The 19,983-nt window shown below is 33.7% G+C and overlaps 1 protein-coding gene across 1 annotated transcript in view; it reads right to left on the bottom strand.

Moving 5' to 3' along the window:
- Positions 1-6,328: 6,328 nt before the first annotated feature.
- TBC1D32 (TBC1 domain family member 32) overlaps positions 6,329-19,983 on the bottom strand; it is a 238,219-nt gene continuing 224,564 nt past the window's right edge. Inside the window, 1 exon segment of the mRNA XM_047733941.1 lies at positions 6,329-10,155. Within this exon segment, the coding sequence (XP_047589897.1) occupies positions 10,036-10,155 (120 nt within the window). The 3' untranslated portion in view covers positions 6,329-10,035.

A 19,983-nucleotide genomic window follows, 5' to 3' on the forward strand; every position in this document is an offset into this window, starting at 1 on the left:
TAACTATGAGGTATATGGTATATGATAAAGAATAAAGAATAGAAATATTTGATTTTAAATGTTTTCAACATAGCATTTCAGTTCTAATAGATTAATATATTTATTTCATAACATTTGTTGAGTAAAAAGTGATTGCTAAGCTAGAAATTCTTCAGAGAAGTCTTTAAAGAGAATTTGAAATAAAGCAAATTAGATTTTTAGTTACCATAATATTTAAAGATGTCTAAGTTTCAAGATTAATTACTACATCTTGTTCCTCTTCTGTTGAAAAATCTTCAGTAATACTTACAACCTGCAGGAGAAAAGTCTGAATTATTTGGCCAGTCAAGTTTATCTTCCAGTATTTTCCCTTAAACAAAACCTCCACACTAGCTAGAGGGTTTTACACAAACTCTTTCATTGCTTCTTGTTGTCTCACTCTGCTCAGGCTATTGTCAATATGCCCTGTACTGTTCCTAATATTTTACTCTATTCCTGTTGTTCTGGATGAAAATCCTGCTACCTCCATGGTCACTTAGCTTGAGGTAATACCTGCTTCGGTAATACCTGCTTCCTCTGAGTCTTCCTATCAAAATTGCTCTCAATACTCTTCAGAGCTTACAAAATATGTTCTTGTGTTCTCATCTGTTCTTGTACAAGTTTTATCACTCTCAATCATAAACTCCTTGAGGGTGGAGGTTATCTTAATTTTCTTAATTAATAATTATTTAATTCAAGATTGATTTCTTCCTTGGGTCACAGTCCAACCTGGGTTGGTAGGGAGGTTTTGCTTTCCACAGATTGAAGTATCCAGGCTCCAGGAGCACCAGGAAAGAGAAGAGAAAGCACGCAGAGAAGGCACACCTGCTCTTTATGCCTTAGCTAGCTTACTTAACATCAGTAAAGCTGACTAAATGCCCTGCAATATACTTAGTCCAGGAAGAAGAATCTGTGGAACATTATCCAGTCTCTGCTGTACCTACCATCCATTCTAATAAATACTTTTTTTAAGCCCAAATAATTTCATGATAGTAAGAAAAATACTAATGTGAGAAATTTGCTCTAAGGAAAACTGAAATGGAGGCAGTTATGTTGATATAATATGGGGATCATTTGACTAATAGAAGCATTTTGGTTTCCATTATCTAGTGATTTCCAATGTAACTGTAGTTAATTATATTTGATGTTGTAAGAGAAAGGATTTTAGAGATGCTCTAAAAAAGATGAAATTTAGCATTTTAGTTAAAGACTAAATATAAACATGTTATTCAATAAAGAACTGACACTTATTCTGATAGCAGATCAAAGCCTAAATCCTGGATTAGATGATCAAATTTTAACAGCCAACATTTTAATAACTGTCTTCCCCAATGTATCTCAAATGCACTCTATTAGCAAACATGACAGTCCAATTATTTCCATGGTTTTTAGCATTTCATGGTGGCCTACTGCCAACAGTAGAATATGGAGTGGGAAACATGCCAAGGAAGTTAACTGATTTTAAAAACTAAAATATTGCTAGTGGTGAAAATTCAGGTTTTATGTGAGGCTAACTGCCCTGACCCTGTTTAAACTCATCAGATAAGTAGGTGCCAATGTATTTACTTAAGCAATAATTCTTAATATCTGCTGAAAAAAAATGGAGGTAGGTCAATTTTGCTACAGAGAACATGTTAGTAAATATTGTCACATAAAACATTTTATTTATTACTGGAGAATATAAAACAATTCAAAAATACATTGCAAATCCATTATACATTGATCTGCATCACAAAATCTAAGGTATGAAAAAATTAACCTTTCAAAATAGGAAGGAAACATGGGGAAACTGAATAAAGTACAAAGATATGTCTAACCTTGGATTGTATAGGACTTTTCTTCATTTTATAACCAGTAAGGAAAACATAAAATAGGAAAATATGTTACTCTTGGAAAAAGCTGAATGACAGAAAAGATTATAATTATACCTAAGAGCATCTGATCCACAGTAGGAATTTAATAAAAATGAATAAATAATACAGTTGAAAGAGGTTTGAACTTAAAGTCAAAAGAACTAGGTTCCAGGCTATGTAATCACCAACTAGCCTTATGACAAAAAATAATAATAATAGCCACAGTTTTCTGAAAAAAACTTATGCATTGCAATTATAATCATATGAAGTAAGTACTACTATTATGCCCATTTTACCAACAAGTAAACTGAGGTACAGAGGAATTAAATAACTTAATGACAGAGCCAGGTTCTAAATTCAGGCAGTCTGCCTCCTGAGCTCCCAGTTTTATCTACTGCATTATATTTCTCCTCTATATAATCTTGGTACCCCCTTCTTTACTTTGTGAGTCATAGCTTCATTTGTGAAATAAAGATTTTTTGATTACATGTCTTCTAGCATCTTCTGTATTTCTAAAAAGTTTATCCCAGAGTGGATTTGGATTTATACATGTAATTAGTACTCTAAACCAGAGCTGGCAAAAAACTAAAAGACTAGATAGTAAATATTTTAGTTTTACAGGCCACACATACTGTCACAACTCTTCAATGCTGCCATTATAAAAGAGCAACAGATAATACATAAACAAACAAACAGCGTTCAGTAAAACTTTACAGAAAGAGGCCGCAGTTTGTTGGCTATGTCTAAACCATCATATATAAAACAGGAATCATTAAGGACAGGCTTAGCAAGAACAAATTTAGAAATATTTAGCATCATTGTGCTAAGAGAGATCTTGACACATGAGATGTTCAAGTCTTCTGCCTTCACTACATCATTTAGGATACTTGACTCTCTACCTGGTTATATAGATTCAAACACCAAATGTATCTGTCCTTTTTTATAAATAAGAGATAAGTACACATAGTATATTTTAAAAAGGTATTTCCAAATAATGTTAGATTGCTGAACTAGGTCACAGAAGCCTATCAGATGTGTGTTATAGCCAAAATAATACCCATATGCAATGAACCACTCACACATACGTACACACACACAGAAGGAAAACACACATATATTTTTGGTATAATTGTTGCTAAAGAGAATTTAATAAACTATTATTTTTATTAAAAATACATTCCACAATAAACAACAAGCAGAAAACATATTTGTAACAAGAACGTAAGTTGTTTCCTCCCTGATTTACCTATTAAAGGACAGGAGAGGAAAACGAGGTCTAAGGTTTCAAACTGTGTTCCTTCTGTATTATTGTAATAATTCAAAACAACTTTGATATTTTGTTCAGCAAATAATCTGATATTCTGCTCTGTGCTTGGCACTGGGCTAGAATTTCTGGGAGATGAGAATAACCTTTGCTTGTGTCCTTTTGAAATACATACTTAATTTTGGGGAGATGACATTCCCAAAGAAAATTATTTGCTACTGATCCATTTCTTGAATAATAATGCTGGCATTAAATAATGAGAGTGAAAAAAATTCAAAATAATAATATAAGAAATAGCATGTAAGTCTATGTAATTATTTACAAGAGGAGAGTTAAGGAACCTTTTATAATTTAAGAGAAATGAGAGAATGCTTTGGATTAGAGTGACCCAGTAAAGTTCTGGAGTTTATTGGTTATATGGTTCTTCTACTAAAGACAAAGTAGTGTAATATTATTTGAAGGTAGACTATGGATAACTAAAGATGTGTAACATAAACCTGAAAGATTCACTAATATAAAGAAAGAAATACATCCAATAAACCAGTGAAGGGCATAATATGGAAATCAACTAAAACAATCAATTAATCCAAAAGAAGGCAGGAAAAAAAGGGGGGGAATAAAACAGTTGAAACAAATAGAAAACAAACAAGATGATAAATGCAAATATAAAATGTTAAACCAAACATATCAATAATTACATGAAATGTAAATGGTCTAAACAAGGTCTATAATGTAAAGGTGTACAAGGTTTACAAGGTAAACGATGGCCTAAACAAGAAGGCATGATTTGCTAAGATTGGGGAAAGGGAGCTAGACCCACTATGCTGCCTACAATAAAATCACTTTAAATATAAAAATACATAAGGGTAAAGTAAAGTAATGGAGAAAGATCACCCAAATCCTAAACAACAAAACAAAACCTTGGAATAGGCATATGAATATTAAATTCAGAAGACTATTAAATATTAGATACTAAATTCAGACTTCAGAGGAAAAAAGTATTACTGGGTTAAACACAATTATTTCACAAGGATAAAACAGTTAATTCATCAAAAGTATATAACAGTTGGGGCACCTGGATGGCTCAGTGGGTTAAAGCCTCTGCCTTTGGCTTGGGTCATGATCCCAGCTTCCTGGGATCAAGCCCCACATGGGGCTCTCTGCTCAGCAGGGAGCCTGCTTCCTCCTTTCTCTCTCTCTGCCTGCCTCTCTGCCTGCTTGTGATCTCTGTCAAATAAATAAATAAAATATTTAAAAAAAAAATATATATATATATAACAGTCAAAAATTTATACACCTAATAATTGGCCTTTAAAATGCATGAAGGAAAAAAAACTGAACTGAAAAGGAGGAACAGAAAATCCACAATTATACTTAGTTTCAACATTATTCTCACAATAGCTAAAACAAGTAGCCAGAAAGGTCAGTAAAGATACACAAGACAAACAATACCAAATAATTTGATCTGAGATTCACAGACCACTCCACACAAAAACAGCAAAATATACATTTCTTTTAAGTTACATGAAAAGCATTTATGGGAAGATAATCTGGAACATAAAATACATTTTAATAAATTTTTTAAAATTAACATAAAGAATGTCCTAGCCACAATGAAATTATTAGAAATCAGTAGCAGAAATAGAGTTGACCGTTGAACAAGAGTGTTTAGGGAAGTGGAAACTCCCACTCCCCATAGTGGAAGATTCACATATAACTTTTGATTTGCTCAAAAATGTGACTACCAATAGCCTTCTGTTTATTGGAAACCTTACTGATAATAGCCAATTAATATATATATTTTATATACTTTATGTACTATATATTCTTAAACTAAGCTAGATGTAAAAATGTTAAGTCTTAAGGAAGAGAAAATACATCTACAGGACTGTACTGTAAAAACAAAACAAAACTATAAATGAACCTGCACAGTTTAAATCTGTGTTGTTCAACTGTATACCTGGAAAAATCCCCAAATATATGGAAACTAAATTACACATCTCTAAATAACCCATGTATCAAACAAAATCAAAAGGTAAAATATAAAGTATTTCCAACTATATAAAATGTGTAAACAACAAATCAAAATTTGTGGATGCAACTAAGGCAGTACTTACTGGGAATTTCAAAGCACTAACCAACCATACTAGAAAAGAAGGATCTCAAATAAATGACTTTAAGAAACTAGATAAATATGGGCAAATGAAACTGAAAGAAAATAGAAGGATAATAAAGTTCTGAATGGAAATCAATGGAACAGAAAAAGAGAAATTGCTGAAACTAAAAGCTAGTTCTTTGAGAACATTTATAAACTTCTAGCAGACAGATCATGAAAAAAACGTAAGACGCAAATGAACATTACCAAAACTGAGAGCAGTGACATCATTACAAATTCTACACATATTAAATATGTAACAAATATTATCAACAACTCAACACCTATAAATTTGACAGTTTGATAAAATGGAGAAATTCCTTAAAATAAATTACCAAAGTTCACTTAAGTATAAATATTTTGAATAGCCATGTATCTATGAGAGAAATTAATTTTCTTTTGTAAAAAAAATCTTATCACAATGTAAGTTGGTGCAGCCACTTTGGAAAACAGTGTGAAGATTCCTTAAGAAATTAAAAATAGAGCTTCCCTATGACCCTGCAATTGCACTACTGGGTATTTACTCCAAAGATACAGATGTAGTGAAAAAAAGGGCCATCTGTACCCCAATGTTCATAGCAGCAATGGCCACAGTCACCAAACTGGAAAGAACAAAAATGCCCTTTCAATGGACGAATGGATAAGGAAGCTGTGGTCCATATAGAGAACGGAGTATTATGCCTCCATCAGAAAGAATGAATACCAAACTTTTGTATCAACATGGATGGGACTGGAAGAGATCATGCTGAGTGAAATAAGTCAAGCAGAGAGAGTCAATTATCATATGGTTTCACTTACTTGTGGAGCATGAAGAATAACATGGAGGACATGGGGAGATGGAGAGGAGAAGTAAGTTGGGGGAAATTGGAAGGGAAGACGAACCATGAGAGACTGAGGACTCTGAGAAACAAACTGAGGGTTTTGGAGGGGAGGATAGTAGGGGGTTGGGTGAGCCTGGTGGTGGGTGTTATGGAGGGCACATACTGCATGGAACACTGGATGTGGTACATAAACAATTGATTCTGGAACACTGAAAAGAAATTTAAAAAAAATTTTTATTCTTATCACAAAGAAAATTCCAGGCCTCACTGGGAAATTCTATCAAACATTGAAGGAAAAAATACAATACCTTTTAAACAAACTTCTAGACTATAATACCATTTCATATAAACTTCTAGAAAACAGATGAACACTTCTCATTTTATGAAGCCAGCATTATCATGATACCAAAATCAGAAAAAGAATACAGATCAATATCCCTTATGAACATAAAAATCCCTAATAAAATTTTAACAAATCAAGTCTGACAATATGTAAAAATGATAAAATATTATGACCAAGTAGAGTTAATCTTAGGAATGCATGATTTGTTTGGTATTAGCAATATTGGGAAGTTACCATATCAACAGACCAAATAAAGATGAAACTCATGCAAAGATTACTTTCACATAAAGTATTCGATAAAAATCATTTCCAAACAAATTCTATTCCTGAAACTCTCACCAAAATAGAAATAGAAAGGATTTTCCTCAACTTGTTTAATGCATCCACAAGTAACCTATGGCTAACATAATTGCTGATGTTAAGACACTTCCATTACAACAGATTTATCAATTTTTCTTTGCAGTATTTATCTTTTGATAATCAGCTTTATTGAGGTGAAACTTAAAATACACTCATTTAAAGCACACAATTCAAAGTACTTTTAAAAATATAGTCATGTAGCCATAATTACAATTATGACATAAATGTCCCCTCTGCCTCTATGTAGTAAATCCCTTTTCTTCACACCCAACCCCAGCCTAGGCCCTGGAAATCAATAACCTTCTGTCACATAGATATACCTTTTTTAGAACATCATGTAAATGGAATCCTATGTATACTTTTGTGTGCATCAGTAGGTGGTACTTTTTAATGCTGAGATGTATTCCATTTTATGGAATGAACTACATTTGTTTATCTATTCACCAGTTGGGTTGTTTCCAGTTTGGGACTATGATGAATAAAGCTGTATTATTCATGCATGCCTCTGTATGGAGATATCTTTCATTTCTTTAGGGGAAATGCTTACAAAGAATATTGCTGAGTCACACAGCGAAGTGTGCATTTAACTTAATTTGAAAAAGAAAAAAACAAAACAAAACTCAAACTTCCAAAATGGCTGTTGCAGTTTTCACTCCTACGGTCATGAGCCTCATGACATTCACTCCAGCATTTTTCTCTTCAGCATGTTTTCCTTTCTTTACTGCATCATTTCCACTCACATAAAAACATGCTTCCATTCTCCATCTTAAAAAAGTCTTTGACCCCACGCCTCCTCTAGCTACGACCCATATTCTCTTTCTCTGTTCAGCAATGCTCCTAGAAGGATCGGTCTCCAGTCTTTCCTCTCAGCATCAATTAACCCTGCTCCAAACAAACTTCACTACTTCATCAAAAGTGTTCTCATCAAAGCCACCAAATCCAGAGATAAATTCTTGTGATCTTTAAAACTATGTTCTCACAGTTTAAAATTATTCATGTCTCCATGAGGACTATGGACTCAGTGAGTAGTAGTGCTGTTAAGTGCTGTTATTTTTCCTATCTTGGATATTAAAAATATTACACGTGCAACCCTCAAAACATGTCTGCTAAATGAACAACCAAAGAAATTTCTTTAACATCTTGAATTGGAAAATCAAACTAGAACATGCCATAATTTAATAATCATAGATTTAGTTAGAATTCTATTAAAGTTAGATTAATTTCTGAGATTTACTTTACCTTCACAGATTCCTTAGATGCCTATGCATTTTGAGGAGGCATAACTACAGAGATGAAATTCTGAAAACAGGTATTCAAAGATTTATATACGAGTGCTTACATTTTCCCTTTTGTTTATACTGTTTTCACATTTGTTTACACTGTTACCATAAAATATAGTTTCTCATAATGAATCCTGTAAAATGTATGAGGTACCCATTCATAAAATAGAAATAAAGTCTGTCCTAAGGACTTATACTTTAAATAATTAAAACAAAACTGAAAGTCAAGGCAGGGTTGTGTTTATTTCTATTCTAAATAGTATTCCTAGAATAATAGGTACAAAAATAATTTACAATGCTAGCTACGTAAATGATCATATTTTACATTTTATTTCACCAAATCGCTAGGTCATTGTTCATAAGACATTTATTTAACAAATGAACACAAACACCTTCTGGCTTCAGCTGAATTCACTTTTCCAAAATGTAACTGTTATTATCTAGATCTTACTTCAGTTTTCAATCAAAATCACCAATGAATATTATAAAACTAAGATAGTTCCTTCTCCATCTATATTTCCAATTACCATGTAAGAGCTTTTAAAAAGGAAATAAAGCTGCAATTTCTTAGTATCAATAACAGTAACTCAGGAACAGAATGGGAAGAAATGAAACCATAAACATGTATTACAGCTTTCCAAAATTAAGTTTGAAAGTAGACAAAAGCTTGGTATTTTGATTAACCTAGGACTCTCTTACTTAACTCTATCAACCAGAGCTAAAGGGAGCAATATGTCAAATTAACTTGCTCAATTTGCTTTTCTCAACTTTTTCAATGCCCTTTACGAACACCATTACTGACCAGCTACTGTTAGCATTAACAGCATAAAACCCAATTTTGGAAGGTTGATATTACAATAGCCTAAATATCACACCGCTGAAAACTGTATGGTGCCAGTTGTTTCATGATATTGAAAGGAAAAATGAGTTTGTGGATGAGCTATTTTTGGTTTTAGAAAAAAAGGCTTCAAAATGGTTTTATTGGTTGATTTATATTTAAATATAAGTAATGCATACAAAATGACTACCACACATAAGTTAAAAAAATTTGTTAAAATTGCTAACTGAAAAATATTTTTGTGTATTATTTTTCATATATTAAATGTGACAGTTATAAGAAAACAGACTTTAGCAAATTGTATTAATCTCACTGGAGGAAAGCTTTCTGTTTAAATAAAACATTGTGTTACTCATTTAAAATAATTTAGAAGTTATTCTCCTTAATGTTTTTAAAAAGTTCAGTACAAATAAAATTTATCACTAAGAAAAATGCATAACAAATGAAAAGCCAAATGCTTATCAGTATGAAATAACCAATCTACCTTCTAAATGAACCATGTAGAGCCTACATTTCACATGAAAAATTATAATTTGATATAGCTATCAAAAACAATTCCTAGAAAAACAATTATGTCTGAGAACAATAGTTTTCTTAGCATTTGCTATGATAAATATAATTTATTTCCTCCACATGTAAAATTAGTAATTGTGGCTTTGTCTATTTTCCTTTATAGGTGCAGACAAAACATGAAGAAAATGTCTTCCTTGTTTGTATGGACTCTCTCTCTGGCTAGTCAAACAATTATTTATAATGTTGATGCTTCTTTCAAAACCATTTAGAAAAAAATATTTTAATCTTCTGGTAACGAAAGAGATGTCAGTTGGGACCAGCTCTTAAACGTAAAGAACTATAAGTAAATTAGATCTGATTCTAAAACAGCCTCAGAAAACAACGAACTTAACAAAAATGAATTTACTTCATGTCACAAATTGAGCTAATTCCTAATCAAATATTTATTATTATATTGAAAGAGTCCTAGTATTGATTCACAATATGGGTATTCACAAAGCATATGTTGTTTTAGACACAGAAGACAATCAAGTCCCCCTGTTTTCTTTACAAATAAATAAAACATGACATTAAACCGTGCACTCCACCATCTATGTGCTCTGCACTCTAATGTTCCGCATGTCTCTCAGCACTACTGTTCGGTAGTTTTGTTCCAAAATCTCCATGTATTCAAAGTAATCACTCACTCGAAAACCATGCAGTGCTTCCTCCTGTCAAAAAATACAAAGAGAAATTAATTTGCTTGCATAAAGAAACACAATTCTAAGTTGATGAATTTTAAATAGTTGACTTTTTCAGCTATAGACGGGAGCTTTATGTTGCTAGTAAATGTGTAATTGTTTTTTACGTAGTAGGCTATGTATGTATGTGATAGCAAAAAATCATGTACCTATGAAACAAGCTTATCTGTTTGTAAAACCAAATACGTTTTACAGCTAACAAAATAAGACAAATTCTTACTTAATGAAATCTTCCTACTATTTTGGATAAAGTTTCAATTATAGAATGATTGTTCATATTTTTAATGAATAAAGACCTTAAAGCTTATCAAAGGATACTATAATGTCCAAGAAATATCTGTTCTACAGCTCTGAAGGTTCATAAAACCTTCAATAGTCTATAACTCATAATGTTGGTACTGTGCATGTCTATGCTAATTCTGAATTTAATGGTTAATGTCCCAAATGAGGCACTCAAGAATAAAAGAGTAGGAATACTCACTTAAAATCTTGGAGACTTTAAGGGAATTGTACAGCTATTTCTTTTAACATTTCTAAATACAAGCTATGAAGTACCTACCCTCCAAAAATTCTAAAGAAAAATCATATCTAATCCAATGTAGTATTATGGTCAGAGTTTTGGAGGTTATTTTAAAAGTTGGACAATTCATGCCTTTCCAGAGATTACAGTTTAGAGATAAAAGTACTAACAAAAACCAAAAGCAGTTCAAAAAGAACAAAAGATAATATACTATCCTACCAGATAATTGTGTCTGAGGTGATCAGTTTATAGATGAGATACACGAATGTATAATGACTAGGAAAACACTACACGCAATTCTCAGTAAGGATGAATGTTTGTAAAAGCCTTCCTCAAATGTTACTGCTCACTTATTTAAGTAATAGTTCTCAGCTTGCAAATGACTTGGGAGAACTTATACTTATCTTGCCATGTATCACCTAAAATATGGATAACCTGGAGGAATAGTTGGTACATCAAAAAAAAAAAATTACTGATCTACAAGTCTGATGTTATAGCCGAAAAAACTAAATGATGTTAAGTTGTATGTGTAACATTATAACACTGGCTAGAGCTAACTCCTCCCAACATAAAAATTTGAACTTTGGGTCCCTGGGTGGCTCAGGGGTTGAGCCGCTGCCTTCGGCTTGGGTCATGATCTCATGGTCCTGGGATCAATTCCGGACTCTGGCTCTCTGCTCAGTGGGGAGCCTGCTTCCCTCTCACTCTCTCTGCCTGCCTCTCTGCCTACTTGGGATCTCTCTCTGTCAATTAGATAAATAAAATCTTTAAAAAAAAAACTGAACTTTACCCTTAATTTAAAAAATAATTGTTATCTATTCCTTTATTTCTTCATTAACTTATTCATTCTTGATTATAAACTGAAGACATGAAGGTTAATTTGGCAGGTCCCTGTCCTAAAACATTAACAGCTGAGGTATATATTGTGTCTCCAGTTTTATGTATAAGCAACTCAATCAAAGGGAAGATGTTCATCTTATGAATAGCAGAAATACTGGGTCTTTGTAAATTTCTCTCTTATCAAAAAATATTTCACTTTGCTTTTGGGGAAAAACAGGATTGAAGACAATTCTTACTGCTCAAGAATTCACTTTAAACAGTTACTGTTGTAGGTCAGGAACTATTTATGAATTTAACTATTCTTTTCATTCAAATTATGTGTGATTTGGCACTGATCAACTCCTCATTAAAACTTTAATGAGGAGTCTGTATGTCAGTGGAGAGAAATTATAGTAATGTGTTATTCTAACAGATAAAAACCCAATGTCAGAAAAATTGCTTTAGTGCATACACATGATTTTTAAAAGAATGTTTATTGTTCATTAACTGAATCACAATAGGAGATGACACCATTTGAATAATAGCTCTAATAATTCTTTTCTGGGCAAAAATATGCAAAATCTATTGAACATCTTTTAATTACTGTTCCACATATGGAGAACCATTGTTATCACTTGTCTTACATATATTTTTCCTTAAAATATTTTTTGAATTATGGTTTTAATTTTTGGACATTAATTTCAAATTAAAGAGAAAATACCCTGATAACTATTCTGAAGAGACACCCATAATGCAAATTGGTGCAGCCACTCTGGAAAACAGTATGGAATTTCCTCAAAAAGGTAAAAACAGAACTACCCTACAATCCAGCAACTGCACTACTAGGTACTTCCCCAAAGGACACAAAAATACTGATTTGAATGGACACTTGCATCCCAATGTTTACAGGAGCATTATCAACAATAGCCAAATAATGGAAAAAGCACAAAGGTATATCAACTGATGAATGGATAAAGAAGATATGGTACGTGCATGCATACACACACAAACACACACACACACACACACACACACACACGCTGGAATATTACTCAGCCATCAAAAAGAATAAAATCTTGCCATTTACAGTGATGTGGATGGAGCTAGAGAGTATTATGCCAAACAAAATAAGTCAAAGATAGATACCATATGATTTCATTCATATGTGGAATTTAAGAAATGATGTAAAACAGATGAATATAGGGGAAAAAAAGGAAGGCAAACCATAAAGTAGATGCTTAACTATAGAGAACAAACTGAGTGTTGCTGGAGAGGAGGAGGATGGGGGATGGATTAAATGGGTGATGGATATTATGAAGGGGCCTTTTGATAAGCACTGGGTATTGTATCTTAGTAATGAATCACTGAATTCTACTCCTGAAACTAATATTATACAATATGTTTTCTAACTGGAATTTAAATAAAAACTTGAAACAAATAAAAATGGCTAAATAAGTCTATAAAGTTCATTATATCATAAGAGAAAAACATTCATTTTTAAAATAATGTTTTTAAATGATGCAGTTTATTATTTAAATTTTACAATTTATAACTCTGAATAAAATCTTCAGAATCTCTAATTCTATTTTTTATCTTCAGAGTGGTGTATTTTTCATTTTATCCTAAATGTTCTCTAATGACTTTAGTGGATAACTTTACCTTATAATTATAACCATTTAAACTGCCAGCTTATCATTCAATTTATAGAAGACAATTTCTTCAGAATACTGCTTTATCATTTTGTTTATAGATCTCAGTGTATTGGACTCTGTATAAAAATATGAATTCACTTATTTTTTTTTCAGTAATCTCTACCCCCAATGTGGGGCTTGATTTTATGACCCCAACATTAAGAGTTGCATGCTGTCCTGAGCTAGCCAGGCACACATGAATTCCCTTATTCTTTAAGTAGGCAAACATGTAATTATATAAAGCAATACTATCCCTTTTTATATAAACAATGGACTATATTTTCTAATATGTTACTTCTGAAGTGGTTTATATCTTGGTTAGAAGTTCATTTTGAGCATACTGCATTTTCTTTTTTGTATCTTAATAGCTTTTCAACCAGTGATTGGCTCTCTTCATTAATTCTAGGTTTCAAATGTTGAAATCATCAAAAAGCATTAAAAAATTACTATTCTAGGGTGTCTGGGTGGCTCAGTTGGTTAAGCATATGCCTTTGGCTCAGATGATCCCAGCATCCTGGGTTTGAGTCCTGTATCAGGTTCCCTGATCAGTGGGGAGTCTGCTTCTTCCTTTCCTTCTGCCTCTCCCTCTGCTTGTGCTCTCTTTCACTTGCTTGCTCTCTCAAATAAATAAAATCTTTAAAAAAATGGTGAGCCTGGTGGGTATTATGGAGGGCACGTATTGCATGGAGCACTGGGTGTGGTGCATAAACAATGAATTTTGGAACACTGAAAAAAAATGAAATAAAATTCAAAAAAAAAATAACAAAATGAAAAATAAAAATTACTATTTTAAACCACAATATTTCATGTGCATTCAATATTACATGATGTGGCATATACACAGCTTGCCTCTCTCCTTTGTATACAGAACCCAGTTTCAAATATGTATCCACTGATTTTTCTTTTACTATTGAGAACATTTAACTAGAAGGTCCACTGAATTTAAGGTTTTTAAAAAGGTAACCAGACTAGTTAGCGAGAGTCAACCTGATATACTAGAAGGAGTACAAGATTTGGTTTCATACCAAAAAGGGTCCAAACTCCCCTGTACTAGTTACTAGATGTATGAACCTGAACCTGAGGAAGTTTACCGACACTCTAAGCCTCAATTTCTCCTGTGCAAATGCAGACAATAATGGCATAAAGTTGTACTGTCTAGACTCCTTTTCCTGGACTATAAAACCTTATATGACCTGGCCCTGACTCCTCTCTTACTGTTCTATCTCACCTTGTTTTGCCACAGTGGTCATCTCAACACTTTCTAAGTGGGTCAACCTCATTCTTACCTCTAAGATTCTGCATTTGCCTTTCTTTCTATTTAGAAGAATTTTGCCCAGAAGTCCTTGCTTTGCTTTTTCCTTTGCTTCATTCAGATTTCTGCTTACTCTCTCAGAGTAGCCTTTGCTGGACTCTATACAGCATCTCTGACTTAGTATGACTCTCTTAAGATGTTTGATTTCCTTATGATAAGATCTATCAATACCTGAAGCATGTTTTTTTTAAAAGATTTGATTTATTTATTTGACAGTCAGAGATCTCAAGTAGGTGAAGAGGCAGGCAGAGAGAGAGAGAGAGGAGGAAGCAGGCTTCCCATTGGGCAGAGAGCCTGATGCAGGGCTCGATTCCAGGACCCTGGGATCATGACCTGAGTGGAAGGAAGAGGCTTTAACCCCCTGAGCCACCCAGGCGCCCCTGAAGCATTATGTATTTATTCAAATACTTGTCTACCACTAGAATGAAGGTCAGTGTGGGTAGGGACACAGCCTGTCTTATAACACAGCTGTGCCTAGGACACAGCTGTTGTATAATAGTCGAGTAAGTCAATGAGTGAATTAATAATACCCATAAATCCCTTTGCCCAGTGCCTGGCATTCAATATGCACTCAAGGTGTTAATGGTTTCATAGGAAGAACGTCTTTATTTACTGATGGTCTCTAAAATGGCTAAGTTAGATTTTCTTGATCACGCTACAAATCTATAATGTTCAACATCAAAGATTACTGACTCGTCTGTTTTTCAACCCCTTGCCAAAAACATTTCACTTAAAATATTATATTATTGCCTTTTCTTGCAATGTCTCAGGAACGTGCCCCTTACAGAAATCAAACTATACCTATGCTTTCAAACATTACTTGTATCAGTTAAAGTTTCCAAAAATAATTTCTAGCAAAAATGTTTTTTATTTTTTTCTAAATATTTTATTTATTTATTTGACAGAGAGAAAGAGAGATCACAAGTAGGCAGAGAGGCAGGCAGAGAGAGAGGGGGAAGCAGGTTCCCTGCTGAGCAGAGAGCCTGATGCGGGACTCGATCCCAGGACCCTGAGATCATGACCTGAGCCAAAGGCAGGGGCTTAACCCACTGAGCCGAACATGTCAGAGCCACTGAGCCTCTTAAAAAAAAAAATTAATAAAATAAAAAAAAAATTTAGAGCTACTGCAAGTCTTGTAAATCTGGAATACGAATCAAAGACAATGCCTTTTGGGGTGACAAATTATACAAAGTACAAAAAGACTGGGTGTGCTAACATTACATGCCTTAGTTTTATGACTTCAGGATCAAGTTTAAGCATGTTTGTTATATTATTTCCCAAATTTAATTATTAATGCATTTGAAAAATGATTTCAAAAAAAGACATAATAGTTCTTTATAAAGTCTGAAGAAAAGTCACTTTGAATGGATTAAATGGGAACAATGAATTGACACTTATTAATAATCACCTGGAAACATATAAAAGTTTAGGACAAAAGGGGCAGAACTTAATATACCGAGGTAACTTAAAGGATTTACATGGATATCAAATTTCACATAAGAAGCATCAAATTATATAGTAAGAGTCACATGAAAGAAGGACTTTTGTGAAATTGGCTCTGCTCTTTACCTTTGCTAGAGATGATTTTTTTTGTAGGACCTTCTTTTTTGGTCAAAATGGTAGAAAACCAACCAATCTGTCAGTAATGTTTCTTCTAGTATGTTTCTCCTGGGGTGCTTGGTATAATCAGAAATCCCAGAGCTCAACAGCCCCAAAACTATTAAATCCCTGGTGTTGGCATTCTGGATTCAAGTTTCAAAAGTAACATTTTTACAAAGTCAAAGGTTTCAAGCGATTTGAGATTTTATACTAAAACCTGGCAACTCAGGCCTGTCACGAAAATTGTTTGGGTAGGTCTGGGGAGGAGTCCAGATATGTCAGTTTTAATAAGCACACTAAGGATTAGGGAAGTTTATAGTGTGCGTAGCTCTGGACAGAGTATGAGGTTCATAAGTATTTAGGAAAGAGGATGTGATTCTTAAAAGATTTTAACTCATATAACCTCGCACTGATCAGAATGGCTAGAATTAACAACTCAGGAAACAACAGATGTTGGCAAGGATGCGAAGAGGGAACCCTCTCACACCATTGGTGGGAATGCAAACTCGTACAGCTACTCTGGAAAATTGTATGGAGCTTCCTCAAAGAGGTAAAAATAGAACTATCCCATGAATCAGCAATTACATTACTGGGTATTTATACAAAGAACACAAACGTAATGATTCGAAAAGGCACATGCACCCCAATGTTTATTTATTTTTTTTTTATTTTTATTTTTTAAAGATTTTATTTATTTATTTGACAGAGAGAAATCACAAGTAAGCATAGAGGCAGGCAGAGAGAGAGGAGGAAGCAGGCTCCCTGCTGAGCAGAAAGCCCTATGTGGGGCTCGAACCCAGGACCTGGGATCATGACCTGAGCCGAAGGCAGCGGCTTAACCCACTGAGCCACCCAGGCGCCCCACCCCAATGTTTATAACAGCAATGTCCACAACAGCCAAAATATGGAAAGAGACTAGATGGCCATCAACAGATGAACGGATAAAAAAGATGTAGTGCATACACACACACACACACACACACACACACACACACATACATACATACAATGTAATATTACTCAGCCATCAAAAAAAATGAAATCTTGCCATTTCCAATGACATGGATGGAACTAGAGGGTATTATGCTAATCGAAGTAAGTCAGGCAGAGAAAGATAAATACTGTATGATTTCATTCATATATAGAATTTAAGAAACAAAACAGATGAATATAGGGGAAAGGAAGAAAAAAATAAAATGAAAACAGAGAGGGAGGCAAACCATAAGAGACTCTTAACTATAAGAAACAAACTGAAGACTGCAGGAGGGGAGGGGGGTGGAGGGATGGGGTAACTGGGTGATGGTTAATAAGGAGGGCACTTGATGTAATGAGTACTGGGTGTTATATGCAACTGATGAATCACTAAATTTAGCCCTGAAAGTAATAATCCAGTATATGTTAAGTAAATTGAATTTAAATACAAAATTTAAAAATAATAAATAATTAACTTTAACTTAGCTGAGGGATACGTGGGCATTATGTGATGACTAGGGAGATGATCTAATCCTGGCGGGGTAAATGAGGGAATAGGCCTTGATCAGATACAATGTAAGAGAACGATCCTGACCTAGATCTGAAGTGTATGTCAGGTATTACTATGATTTCCTAAAATATCTACAGGGCTAGAGAAGAAAAAAATGGAAGCAAAGTATATGGTCTAGTATGGACTCAGAAAAAAGGCCTACATCCTTTGCTGTGCTTATATACAATCTTTTTCTTCAGTTAATAACAAGAGAAGGATGGGACAGGGATGTAGATATTCAAATAACTGCTATTTTTTTTAATGTACTTGCTATGTGCCAGACAGTGTTCTAGAAGTATTTTACAAAAAGGTATCATTTAATTCCTCAACAATTCCATGTAATAGGTATTATTTCACACCTAATTATACAGATGAAAAAACTGAGGCACAGAGAGGTTAAGCAAGGTGTCCAAGCTTAGAGAGTGACAGAGCCAGAATTTGAATGCAGGCAAACCCAGTGATACAAGAACAGTGAAAAACACTTATTTGCAAACCACAGTTAACATAAAACCGAACGTGTTTTATCTATTCCCTCAGATGATGAATTATTTTTTGTACCATGTATACTTTTGTCTTTTAAAAGCTTAGCAATTCATGTGCTGTTTCTCAGACTGATCTCCATTCCTTACCCTGTCAACATGTTCTGGTAACAGCTGCAGGAACAACAACAACAAAATTCCTCTTGACAATTTACTGATTGGATTGAAATTAATTTGATTTTTTCATAATTATAAATTGATTTTGCCATAACATGCAGGATTTAGTTGAAGCATTTTAATTAATTATCTTGAGCATTCATAGCCTGATTTTCACTGGAAGGCAATCTTTTCCTAGCCTGGCATTTCAGTGACGTTTTTCCCAAGTTGAAATCAATTGAATTCACAAACTAAAACCAAGATCACTGCCAACCTATTATCATGCTAGAGAGAAATGCAATATAGCCAGTTGGCTAAAACAGTGGGTCTTCTAAAGTACTATTACACTCTTTCTAAACTGGCTTGCTTGCATGAGTGAGTGAGAGTGGGAAAGACGGGGGGCACCTAGGTGGCTCAGTGGATTATGCCTCTGCCTTCAGCTCAGGTCATGATCCCAGGGTCCTGGGATCAAGCCCCACATTGGGCTCCCTGCTCAGTGGAGAGCCTGCTTCTCCCTATCCCTCTGTCTGCCTCTCTGCCTACTTGTGATCTCTCTCTCCATCAAATAAATAAAATAAAATAAAATAAAATAAAATAAAAAGGAAAACCAACAAAATTTAGACTTTTAAGTTCACTGGTATATTTAAGAGTACTGTGCTTATTTTTCTAGAGCATGTTTTTCTTTCTGGTAAGTGTAATGCTCACAGATTTTCTGAACCATCATCTGTCACTGATAAAAAAATCCAGGACCCTGAATCCAAGGACTAAGTAAGCCCTTCAACAAACCTTCAAAAGTTGTCTTAGCTCAGGACTGATCTATCAATCACCACGTGTGGGAGTAATGCACTCATTACACATAATATATAATGCTGCTCTATTATCAGATCCACTTATTTATTGTGTCTACAAAGAAAATGTGAAAAACTCAGAAAACACCTTGCTGATATCATCTTATACCCATGCCGTTCATTTAATCATTTAGTGATTTAGTCAAAAGGGGAAAAATAAAGTGTTTGGGGTTTTGTGGGGGGGGGGCGGATTTTGTTTTTCAAGTAAACTTGGCCTAACTATTCATGTTCACCACCTGGTCTAAGAAATTCCAAATCATCTTTCTAATACACTGATCATGAAGAATTGCTCAGTGGGCTGTCAGAAATGTAGGCAATGAGTCTAGGCTCCTAACTGCCTAATTTAAAATCTTGAGCCTAAACCCAAATGAATACAAATGGGTTAATATTGTTTCTATACTATATGCTTCAGACAGATTATTATCATTCCTAAAGCAATGGTTCTATCATGTCACTCTCTGTCAATAAATGAAACTTAAACCAGGAAAATTTTAACTGCATATTTTCAATCTTCTGGAACCATCCCATTACCTGAAGTTTCTCAGGATAACTGATAATAGTTGAAAACATGTTTGTTTGTGGTTTTCAGTGTTTTGGAAACTTTCAATTGGGCCTGATTATTTGAATATATTTATAACAGTTAGATGCTTGTTTTATCTATTTTTATATAATGATTCAATACCCCCCTTTTAAAAAGTTTTATTATGAAAGAAGTATGGACCCATTCTTCATAAATAAAAACAACAACAACAAAAAATATGCTAAAAAGTAAAAGTCCTCTATTCTACTCCACCTCTACAGAAGCAATCATATTTAAATATGTACAGTCAGGAGATAACATGTAACCTATAT

The sequence above is a fragment of the Lutra lutra genome, chromosome 6 (genome assembly GCF_902655055.1).
Source record: "Lutra lutra chromosome 6, mLutLut1.2, whole genome shotgun sequence".
Classification (NCBI taxonomy): Eukaryota; Metazoa; Chordata; class Mammalia; order Carnivora; family Mustelidae; genus Lutra; species Lutra lutra.